The 12,399-nt window shown below is 49.7% G+C and overlaps 1 protein-coding gene across 1 annotated transcript; it reads right to left on the bottom strand.

The window, feature by feature from the left end:
- Positions 1-729: 729 nt before the first annotated feature.
- Positions 730-11,939, bottom strand: LOC145901699 (uncharacterized). Its single transcript, XM_082989463.1, has 4 exons — positions 10,071-11,939; positions 3,727-3,896; positions 3,015-3,569; positions 730-2,826 (listed from the first exon to the last, which is right to left on the bottom strand). Exons 1-4 carry the CDS (start codon positions 11,875-11,877, stop codon positions 1,228-1,230), a joined length of 4,131 nt encoding a protein of 1,376 aa, XP_082845589.1. The 5' UTR covers positions 11,878-11,939; the 3' UTR covers positions 730-1,227.
- Positions 11,940-12,399: the final 460 nt, after the last annotated feature.

Below are 12,399 nucleotides of genomic sequence, written 5' to 3'. Positions count from 1 at the left end.
TTGCTTGGCCGTACCAATTGCACTGATAGGACCTTATAGGTCGAAACAGTGGCCATCTGTATGCAGCTGCAGCTGGCATTTTTGTGTAGGTGCTAAGCAATGTACGACTATCATGGCTTATTCCATAGGTCAGACAATTGTACACGTTTGTACAACGTGCAACGATCACGTGCAACGATTAGCGTCAAAACAACTTAATTCGGATTGGATTAGCAAAACCTCAACACGCGACCTATGTCATTAGACTAAAAATGTTTTCGCGTGATAAGCAATTTTACCCATCCCGTGAAATTGCCGCTGCGTGGTGCAACCAACATCCTCAGTGACCTCAGCGAAAAGATCGGACGCGAAAATTAGCACGCGCCTTTGCAAAACAAGTTGTACGACCGGGCCAAAGTGCACCACAAGGGCCTTGGCCCAAAGTGGTCAAGATCGGGTCAAGATTTTAAGCTTGTAATTGCCCTCTCCACTCGCTCTTGAACGGAATGATCGCTTCTAACAAGGTGGAAACGGTTTCACCAGCCTTTGAGAGTTTTTTAGTATTACATCCAACACGAAACGTGTTGTTGCATTTTGATCTGTCAAGTTACATTGATTCCTGCGTTTCTCCATTCCTAACTGACTTTTTAGTTTATCTGGCACTTCGTCACTGTAATTGGCACCTGCCCTCAAACCGTACATCTTTTAAGTACTTTTTCGCCGTAAAATTTCAGCCATTTGATATTTTTTCCGCAATTTTAATTTATTGGAAAATAAGTCACACACTGCATACAGGCGCCACGATTAGCGGCGATTGGTCGAAACACCGCCATGTGACAAGCGGGTTTTGACCAATTAGAATGGAACTGGATAAAGGTGGAAAAGAAAAACTCTGTGGCGATAAAAGACGATCACACGTAAGCACAGAACAATGGGAAAGAGGCGCGCGGTTAAGATACTTTCAAAAAAAATACGTATAGTAACACTCGGTGTCCTCGCCGAAAAGGGGACAGAACGTAAAAGGAGAACAAGATGATTGACTGCAGTAATGAAAGAGCAAAATGTTGTCGCAATGCTTGGAGGAAATAAGAGGTAATGAATCACAAACACGCGTTTTCGCAAAGTCATCTGTTTGCCCGCACGCTTATTATCATTTCGCGGTGGAAATGCGCGGATTGCTCCCCGAAATAAACGCCACACCTTCGTGATGATACGGTTGGTGGCGGTTGGCGTTGAGTGGTGTCATATCTACACGAGCGTCTCGGAATACATGACCAAGTCCGAATCAGCGCTGTGCAAAGAGCTCAGCCCAGTGTCGGAGTCGTTGTCGTATGTATCGCTATGGATACGCCTCTTCGCATCCCCAGAAGAAGGAATTCGCCTCGGATCGCGCGGATGCAACTTCTGGTGTTGGTAACCGTGCGGAGAACACGGGGCAGACGCGATTCCCCCCGAATTCATGATGACGTCAATGGGCGATGGCGCGAGACGGTGCGGGTGCTTTCCCTTGTTTGTGATTTGAGAGTTCGGTTTCGATGACGCTCTGCTACCTCGTGTTTGTGATGATTCCCTCTGACGTAGATCGCAGTGCGAGTTGTTGACGATGGGTTTGTTGATGATTCCGTTGAGTCGGTTTGGCAACGCTCCTACTCCAATCCCCGACTTCCCGAAGCTCGCAGCTCTCCTGCCAAAGTGTTGTTTGTCGTCCACGTTCAACAGAGGGTTTTTCCTTCTGCCTCCGCTGTTGCGGCGAATGAGCTTCTGCTGTTGCTGCAGACGCTCCATTTCTTCCTTGCTCGGAATCAGCAACCTCTTCGGCTCGCTTCCGTGCTTTGAACCCGCCGCGTTGGGTTTCGGGGGAATCACCGGTTTCGTTGCGCCGCCGTTTCCGCCTCGGGTTTGGTTGTAGCGTGCCGGGGAGCGCGACCCTTCGTCGCTTTTGCCGTGTTTCGTCTGCGATGGAAATACGAAAAATGACCTCCGTCCGCTGCTGTGCTTCTGGTTTCTGTGAGTGAAATACGGAGACGAAGAACCGGAGTCTTGGCTTTCTGCCCCCAAACAAGGAGAGGGTCGGGGACTTCCGCTGTCACAGCTTCCGTTTCTACTCCCCATATCGATACTTCCTCCATCGCTGTTGCTGCTCGCAAGACTGCTTGTGGCTGAAGCGTTGCCAGAGTCGTCGGTGTTGTTGGCGCAGCTGTTGTGGTTTACTGAGAGGTAGTTGAGTTGTGTTGCAATCTGTTGCTTGTCTTTCTGGTGACGACCGGAATGCCGCAGAACGATGCCTCTAGGTATCGCGTTTTCGGTCGATATAATCGTGGAGGTGGCGGTCACGTCGTCACCTTTAATATCGTTCGGTAAATCGTCATAATCGCTGTCGTTGCAATCCGGTATCGGCGGCATGGGTAGCAGGGGACCCATCGCACGTGTGGCAAGAGTTGGCGATGATTTAACTGCTGTAGGCGACGGTAGCGGCAACTCTGACAGGTTCAACGGCAGAGGTGAATGACTGAACCAGTGTGGGGATACAGGGGCCGTTTGACCGTCGAACGCGTGACCGTGTTGTTGCTGCTCCAGTTCCATCTTACAGTGCTCGCACCACAGCCAAGGAGATAGGGCGTTTTGTAGTGCAGTGGTGGTGGTTGAAAGTGGGTCGTCTTCCGGATTGGTGACCCCGATACATGGTTCGTTTTGCGATTCGGCGCAGGCAGCCAAATAACGCTGAAGGGACACTTCGGCGTCGTAAGCTGTCAGGAGGTCTCCGTATTCTTCCCATAATTCGGGTGATATTCCGTTCGGGGACTCTGCAAGCTCGCGAACCATGGCCAGAAGCGTTTCTCCCTTCGCCTGAATAAACAAGATTGGTTGGATTAGAAAACTGTGAATCACTGAGTTAATCGTCATTGGCAACGTTTTAATACAATATCAGAAAAAACAACAAAGGCGCAAATGTAACAGGATTTTGCCATCCTGTCTGCCAGTTTACTTTTCTCAATAAAACTATGTTATTATACTCAAGTGGAAGTTGAAATTACCTGCAGAAGGCGTTGGGAGTCCTCCATCTTCTGGTCCACCTCCTGAAGTTCGGAGGAGAGGCGCAGACTCAGGTACAAGTTCGCCTCCATCTCGTTATTGGATCTCTCGACTTCCAGGGTCGCCTCCGCAGCTGCAATCTTTTCTCTTTCGCTTCCCTTGTCAGAAGAAGGATTGGGTTTACGTCCATTCGATACCGACAACGATTCGAGTCGGGATTCGTCGTCGCTTGAGTCATCGTCGTCGTTCTTGGTGACAACAAGACCAAGCGCTGATGCGGCTGCAGTGATGGGATTTGCGGCCTGGCTCATCGCACTTGGATCGTTCGAAGCCTTCCACACTTCGTCTTGCATATCTTGCAGGACGATCTCGAATTGCCGTTTGTGTTCCTCGATTTTTAGTTGCATTTCCACCACTTTCTGGCAAGCGTCTACGTACTCGCTCAGGGCTGCAGGGTCCCGGCATTCCGAAAGCCATTGTGGCGGACGCAGAGAGTTTGCGCCGAATCTGGACTTGGACGCTGGAGTCGGGGCTTCCATACCGGACAAATAAGTGTCCTAAATAAAAAACACATTCTTTACTACTTTATTCTGTAATTGATCATCTACCAATCTAATAGAGCCCGTCTTTAAAATCCTCTCTAAGTTTGTCGTAAAAAACCTTTGCTTCTAATGTTATAGTTTTACATTTAGTTGAGGTTTAACTAAAGCTTACCTGGACATAGTTCTTCCCGTGCGTTTGGGTCCGGTGTCTGTGAACTTCAGACTCGATCTTCTGGATGTCCACGTGGGTGGAAGCAACCTTCTCCTTTTTCTCCGTGAGAAGTTTGTCTTGCGATAAGATTATTTGTTTCCACTTATCGATGCTCCTGCACGTTTCAGCATCTGCAAAGAGACGAATGATTAAGATCCATGCTGATATGCAGCGCCACCTTTAACTTTCTTAAACACTGTGCTGTACACCTTGAAACAATACAAAACTGAATGTTGCAAATAACATTTGGGAGAATATGACTGTCAAGCACGATGTGTCTAGACAGACGACGCTGACAGAGTGGTTATATCTCTGTAGGAGGCGGCTTTGCAAGTTGCTCTTCCGCCACCAACTGCCGATTCGCGTGACTGTCGTAACAATAGCTAAACGCACGAGTGGAAACCGCCGCTATGGTTCATCACGAAATGGGTAGACTTTTTACTACGAGACCCAAAGGATTCCTTACTAAACTTCTGCATACGCTTTATCAAAAAATAAATATTTTGGCGCTTTTATAGCAAGATGGTCTCAAAATAGTTTGTGCTTCTACGATCAAAGCATTGATCGTTTATTCAGTTTTGTGTTGAGAAGAACGCATGAAAGATGGGCGTGTTTACGAGCGAAGCCCAGTGACACGTTTTATCGTAACCCCGGTGTCGCAAAAATGCGATCGCGTGCTCCAAGCTCAAAAGTAGGATCGCCGCTTTTGATGGCATTGTCAGATTAAACGTGCTACACGGAGGTCGCTAGGCCTGGGCCGATTTCTGCGCTATAATATTCGATTACGCCGATGAAAGATTTAAGGGATATAGATGTTAACACTCCTTGGCATTAAATTGTTTGGTACAAATGCAACTTTTAGGCCAAAACATATGAGATGTATCATTTAAGTGCTACACAAAGAGGCGGCATTGAGCTTTTTTCTGAAGGTCAATCTGCTGCAGATCGATCTTGAGCCCTTATCATTACGCATGTATTTATATTTGTTTCGTTGGTCGCGCGACGTGGATCTTTTATGCTTGCGTTTCTCGGAACGCTGGCGATCCGATAAAATCGCCTACACGATTCGGAAACGACGATACGATACGCGCTATCGAATCTTACGATCACAACGCAATTCGCCCTAATGAGCATCTGATACCGACGCAATGCAAGATCTGGAATGCATGAAACTTTCAAAGTCCAAATGTGGTTCCCAAGCAAACTCTGGTGCGAAAATTGTCACCTTGCAAGTCGTTACGCAATGTTGCGTTACATCTGCTAAGCCGATTTTTTGAGGCTGGATTTGACACCCGCACATTACGGAGCAATACAAAGCCACCGCGAAAGCCAGTCCACGCAACCGGTCCTCACGCGATGTGTTTACCTCTGAACGACACCGAGGTCAGTTTGGTAATTTACATAGTTTCTGACGTTGGAGGTCGAACGCCGAAAAACAGGGATTCACAGAATGTTCAAGTCGAATTCCACCGCGCAACTTACTCAGCGTCATTTCCGTTACGGTCGGGATAGAAAGTTTATACACAGTTTTAAGCCAGTCGCCGGGTGGTTTTGACGAAGCAAGCCGTTCGTCCGCTTTGATAGTTGCCACACCTTTTTTTGAAACGGCATCACGAACAACAGGAAGAACATAGGAAAATCGTCGCCGATTATTTTGCGTTGCCGGTATGCAAGTAAGTGCGGTGCGACCTTTACAAATCGAACACTCGCGGTAAAACGCGACCAAAGTACGAAGGAAGGGGACGATACGCTCGCTGCTACCAGCACGTAAACTATCGCCCTCACGCAAGGGGTGTGTGCACCCCCATTCCATGTGGAGCCCTTTTAGCTGAACTCTGCACCCCCTTCGCGAAATGCTTTTCCTTACTAACGGGTCGCTTTTGATGGCTCTGCAATCGATGGGACTTGCAGTCCTTGCACAAGGGGTTGTATTGTGCCGACAACGTCGTGTGCGTGTGTAGCTTGGGCGATTACGGCCGCTTTGGGTCAAATTTGCAGTCAGAATCTGGGTCAAATTGGCTTGGCTCGCGCGAAAGAGATTCAAGCATGAAATTGCCGCCAAAAATAGCCCACGAGTCTCGTGGATAAGGATTATGTGACGAGAGGATGCGGTCGGGATACCCAACCGCCCGTCAATCACGCCTTGCAACAAGTATCGAGTGTGGCGATTAAGATTTTTGCGTGCGGCGGCAACCCCGATTTACCGCTAATAGGCCGCGATTCCCGGTGTGCCTGGAAGCTTACCCTCAAACAAATTATCCAATTTTGTATCACAGCCCCAGCGGCGGGGTACGACCCCGCCCTATAGTGTCAACAAACAGACGTAAGGTGCATGCTACCCTTAACCCACGTATGATATAGCTTAGCCACCCACCCACCTTAACGGAGCCTCGACACGCGTTTTACTTCAATTGAGGTCGACGCGCAGTCGTGACCGAATCGGTGTCGGTTCTTGGACGACAAAGCCAGAATTAAACCATCATTCGCCACGTGATTATTCGTGGGCCACGCGCGGCGCGTTTGTATCTGTATCCGCTATTTGAGAACTATGCTAACCCAACCCGAAAACCGCGCGCTTCGGGTTTTTTATTTAACCTTACACACCTTGTGTTTACGCAAGGCACCACTGGTCGCCAATGGCCAATTATTGCTGGTGGATTATTAACTGTTATTTCGTGGTACTTTATGGCATCTCTCCTTAGTGTTACACAATTGCCATGGCAACTGCGATAAGTTCGCGCATCTTACTCCCAATTGTTGGCAACGTTCTAGAAAGGGGAGGAGCGTTTCGTGTAGGCGTGAAACTGCTACAACTCTCTTATCGCTGACTAAATGTATATCTAGCATCACGCTCCGCGCTTGTGTGGACACGATATCGTAGAGCAGTGGGCTTTTTTAATGCGCAACTATTTGTGGCGCGTCTTTTCGGAAACTGTGACTCGTCTTCGTCGAAGCGCGTGAAGGTAAAAGAGCTTGCTTGTGTTTTGAATGGAAGTCGGTTACAACACGACAAGACACTCTGATGCGGGACGGTTCTATTTGCACAAGAGAACCCAATTTCGTGTCGCTGCGGCCAAACTACACGCGGACGTTGATAATGTCGCAATGTACGGAATTCACGTTTCTAAATTGAGTGGACGGCATGGGAATGTACAAGGTTTTCGAGCCAAGTACAACACGCCGGCATGCGGCACATATTTCTGGCTCGCTGTCGCTAGTTAAGAACGATACAATTACCTCGATAACGAACCGTCGCTTGCCTGGTGTTTTGTAACGCCAGAACGGTAATTAGTACTGGCGGGCGCTCGAAGTTGACACGAGAACCTCGTATCGTATTTTGTGAGTAATTCTTGCAGGCGCCGGTGAGATGCTTTCACCAAGGAGACGTTCAATGGCGGATGACGACGCGCCGTCGGTATTGTGCTCAGCCAAAACATCGCCTACCTATGGCATATTGTTTGTATGTTGTCTTAGCCAGTCAGAAAAAGACGCCCGCAACACGTTGTCTGTGTTTTCTTTCCATTGCGCTGTATGTTTTCGCCGGAAGCCCGATCCAAGGATACAAAACCGCTGTACCAGGACATAGTGTTTATTCGGCGATAGCACAGCGGCCCATCCAAGGCCCGTGTCGCAATATATTGGCTGTGGCGTGCAAGAGACACGACTACACAACACAGACGTGCCAAGAGGGCGCGCGCTGGTTCTGCAACTCGTCTTGGCGCCGCGAGAATTTAGATAAGACACAGCGTGTCAATCTTGATTTGGCAGAGATCCCCGATTTTCCCACCAAGCGCAACTCAATCCAAGACGCATATTTGGGTCAGCGTTAACCCTCGGTCCAATCCAACGCCCTGTCAAATATTGACCCGTTGGCATTTAAGCTGCCACCGATCACAACCCCGCAAGCGCCCGATCCTGGTTATTGATTTGACAGGTATCGAGATAAGGGGACGTGCAAATAAAACTAGCGCTTGTTAACCGGGCGCGCTATTGTGGAATTTCTGGGGGTGGCGCGACGTGAAATCACCTTTTGATGAGCCAACATCGCGTCGCGGTCTTTGACCAAGCTTCCCAGCGCACAAGAACAGGTCGGCTTGCTTGTGCACTGCCTCAAGTGCGGGCGAACATCAAAAGCAAATCCTCAGAAGTGCGGGCGAGGCAATAGAGTAACCGCGCGGCGCAAGAGGACCAGGCCACTTTCAAACTGAGCGTGGGCGACCCTCGGACAATAGACTTCGGGTTATTAAATCTCCACACCAGTTTCAACGACAAACCACCAACAATATTAAACCCTGCGCATATTCGTTCGCATGTGTGTGCGCGCACAAGTACCGGACACTGAAATGCCCTCCGCAGGCGGCGTCTTTGATACAATGGTGAGCTATGGAGAATCTCCTGCTCTTAAAGTTTATTACCAGGCGACGAGTGACCCCGTGTGGAAAACGATTTCACAGCCTCCCAAAATCCAGAGTGGTGTGACGTCAGAAGCATGCGTAAGTATCCAAGCTATCTGGCGATTGCTTTGACGACGCGTTGCCTCGATGTTATGGGTGTGACCGTTAAATCGGTGTGTCGATATGCGATGACGTAACGTTCGAAACCGCAAGGCTTTTAGACCCCGATCCCTCGGATATTAAACCATGGGGTAATTAAACACACATAAGTCAAAATTGTTGCAGTTTCTCGGAATAACTTTTTCCGTGACGGTTGTCATCATGTCACGGTTGAAGAAGGTTTACAATCGCTTTACCACGTGCGAGGTGTCGACAGTCTCGGTGCGCATTACACTAAACACATTACACCACCGAGCACACAAAAATGTCGAGCGAAACTCCCTAATCACCGTAACGTATTGTCTGGACGTGGGAAAACGCTAACTAACCATGACAGATCAGCGACCTCCCAGTCCTACACGCCGAAACGAATTCGCGAAAGCTTCGATCGTTTCTTGGAAGTAAGGGCTGAGTGACGGAGACACACGGAGTCGATCTTGACCCAACTTGTCAGCAGAAAGCATCAATCACGCGCTTCGGGGCCCTTGGGCTCAAAGCCAAGGGGATTAGGACGGCTATGCGGTGTTGGATGCCGCAATCAGATACAGGGGACGTCGAGGATTTTCGACACCACCCGTATTCTTGTTACAGCGATAGCATGTGTGACCTAATTAACGCAACGCGTTGTGGACTTTCGTGTTATTGTTTCTACACATTGTGAAGCACATTTTATACACGGATAAACACGTCAAGCCCAAGGTCAATGTGCCATAACTTTTTGTGACTACCGTGCGTAGGTTAGAGGGCGCTAATGAGACAGTCTTTGATCCACCAATTGTTTTTGCTGGAACCAGTTTGGTGGGCTCCGCCTGCTCGTTAGTAAATGCACCCTGGCCGTCAACTATGTGTTTAGCAAAGCGCGGCTATATAAAGCTTGCAAAACAAAGGCAGTGTGTGTATGCTAGCGCAGTCAGTTTGTCGCGTACACGGGCCCGCGCTAAGCTTTCCCGTCAAAAAGCATTGACCAGGAGTCGTAACCCAATACAACGGGCCGTCAAGGGCAAGCTGTGTTCAGTGGCATTCGAGAAGGGACCTCGGGATCCTCTCTTGCATGCAGCATTCTCAAGCGCTTGGGAAACGACTCGTTGTGTTTAGTGTCTGCATTGGGCTGTCGAGCATCACAAAGCGTGCACTTGCGTCAGTAAACACTGCCGGGATAATCGCTCCCACCGCCGCCGCTATTCCCTGCATTAAGGCGACTCCGCGTTCGCAGATCGTCCGTCTAAACCCCCTAAATCCGCGACTGTTCTTAAGCGCTGCAACATAAACCGCGATGCGCCGACATTCAAATGCAGCACATGTGCAAGAACGCGCACCTGCCTCTTGGAATAGATGGTTCCAAATCCCACTCTACTTTCGCATGTGGCCGCTGCCGATTTCATAACAATTGCGTGAGGGCGCGTGTTTAGAGGTCCTGGGCGGCCCGTTAGCGCCAGACAATGCCCATTGTGTGCAGCGTTCCTGCGTCAGGCCTGCACCGCGCCACTCTCGCTGCCTATTGTCCCGAACGCGACCGAACGACGAAAGTGATTAAAGCGCGATGGTAATCGTGCAGAAGTCTGTCGCCTAGTCCTACCGCAATGAAACGCTTGTTACAATTTGTTAGATTGCCGTTTGGTGGAGTAAGATAAGGAGCAATTAGGCGCCAGACGGTTGACTCTCACCGACTTGTGTTTACAAACAACGACTAACTCCCAAATGGTTTGCATAACAATATCGTTCACAGAAAGATATCGAAAACACAAAACTTACCGTCGTTCTTTGGCTCAGCCGCTGCCTTTGCTTGAGTTTGTGGTTGAGGATTTTGGGCCTTGGATACTCCGTTTTCAGCCACTTTAGGCGCGGGTTCTTTGTCGACCGATCCATGTCTCTCCTTTGATGCCACCCGATCCTTGTGCTGGAGTGGCGAGGTCGCAAAAGTCACCGTGCGTTTCGTTGTGGTTTTATTGCCTCCGGTGGCGGCTACAGCGGCCTTGGCGTTGCCGTTTACCGCCTGTTGTTGCAGAGACGGCTGGGGAGATCGCTTCTTCTTGCGGAATGAACCAATAAGGCCCTGTGGAACTTTCTTAAACAGCTTTGCTGCGCCGCCGTTGCTGCCAGGGGCCTTAGATTTTTCCGGGACCGCTGGTTTTACAGGAGTTGGTTGCGGTTTTGGAGCAGCGAATCTGGACGCAAAGAATGCTTCGCAGTAATCCGTGCTACTGGACATTTCGCTGCTACTGGTTCCACTCAGACTACTTCCGCTAGTGTTAGAGGTTTCACTGCATGTCGTGGTGCCGCTGCTGGAGTCGGTTGCGGTAGTAGCTGTGGTGGTACCGCTGCTGTAGCTGTCACTGCATGGCGACAACAACACTGTTGGATAGGGCATGACTTTGCGAACCAGAGTACTTCCGTACTCAGCCTTGATCGATTTTTCGTCGTCGGCATCTTCACCAGGGCTGTGGGAGTCTTCACATTCCACTTCTGAGCCCGTGCTGGTCGCGGTGCCTGTCGAGGTGGTCGTTTCATCGGTGCTGACCCGGTTACTCAACCGACCGTGCCGCCCCCGGGACGTTTTGGACACTCCGCCGTGGCGCCTGGTCTTGGTTCGGCGTCGCCTTTTGCTCGAAGACCTCGAGCGTCTTCTCGATTTCTGGCAGTAGGGGTAGTGACTGATATTGTGGCGGTGACCGCTTGGCGATAGAACGTCATTCTGGTCCGAGTGGCCATCCGAGTCATCGAGCATAAAGGAACGCCTCCTGTGGTGGTTACGCCGTCGGTAGTTGCAGTACTCCTTGTTAAAGTCCTTATTGTCCAACGCGCTTTGAATAAACTTGCTCTTTCCTCTGTGGTGCAGTAGGCAATCGGGCCCAGTTACGACTCCGTCGACGAATTGTTCTTCACTGAGTGTTATCTTGACTCGTTCGTTGTCCAACTGCTTTCCGCGGGATCTCTGGCACTTATTTCCCGCAGGGTCGGTTGCGGGCGCGTCGGTGTGGCGACACGCCTGTTGCACACCGACGGGGTGTTCCACAGTGGTTTCTTTGGTGTGCTGAATAAGCACGGCGCGTTGGTACTGCATGATGTTGCGGCGGATTCGCTTCTTCTGGCCGTGTGAAAGTTTGTGGAGGAAAGCGGTCGCTTCCGGGTGTTGCGAGTTCATCTTCTCGATCATGGAGTTGTAGTGATTGTTGATTTGCTCTTTGGTTTCTTGGGATTGTGCGGATTCTCTGTACCGAGTGTGGCGACTTTTTTTGAGGGAGAACTTAACGTGGCATTGTTCCTTGCCCCATGCCTGCCACACGGCCAGTATGCGGGTGCGCGGTGGCAGCGGCTTCTCGCATCCACGCCACGTCTCGACAATCACGTAACTCTGTGCAAGTTCCTTCAGCGACTTTGTGTCGCAAGAATCAACGTCGTCGTTGTTGTTGTTGTTGTTTATCGGGCCGTCGATCTGTCCGAGGCCGTCAGGTTTCTTGTCTTTGAGCAACGCTTGCAGTACGTCCGAGCATGTTGTCCTGCGCGTAAGTCCAGATATTTCTTTCTCTTCTCGAGCGACGCGAACTGTGATGGTCGCCATGATGCCTTACGCAAGTTCTTGCAGTTTTGAATTCCCCAGTTATTATGACTTGCTAGTGGCTTTTATCTAAGAACAAAACACCAAGAGTCAAACATTGGTAAATTCTGCGTAAATATTAAATGTAACTAAACTCGCTAAAACATAAAGCTCAGTATTTTGTTTTCCTAATAAAACCTTTCCTCGTTTAAAATTGTCATATCTCACGCCGCCTCGAGCCCAAGCCCGACTACTGCAAATACAAAATGCCATGCGCCGTTCTCATGTGAATCTGAAGCCACCTGACCCGCCCTGTGCTCCTCTATTGTCACCAAATCCGCTTTTCTTGAGATTTCTCTGCATGAATCTGAACAAAGTCGCCCCAATCACGTTTATCCTTTCATTCATAACGTTGCACCCTCAATAACTAATCGACGAGTAGTCTGAGACAACGTGTTGTGGAACGACGGCGCCGGCCCCGTGGATTGAGGCCAGATTATTCCGTCTGCTAACTGCCCGTCCAACAAAAATCTGCCACCGACCACC

The sequence above is a fragment of the Ascidia mentula genome, chromosome 5, assembly GCF_947561715.1.
Source record: "Ascidia mentula chromosome 5, kaAscMent1.1, whole genome shotgun sequence".
NCBI classification, from domain to species: Eukaryota; Metazoa; Chordata; class Ascidiacea; order Phlebobranchia; family Ascidiidae; genus Ascidia; species Ascidia mentula.
The sequence above is the reverse complement of the archived record's forward strand: the minus strand, read 5'-3'. Positions and strand labels throughout refer to the sequence as shown.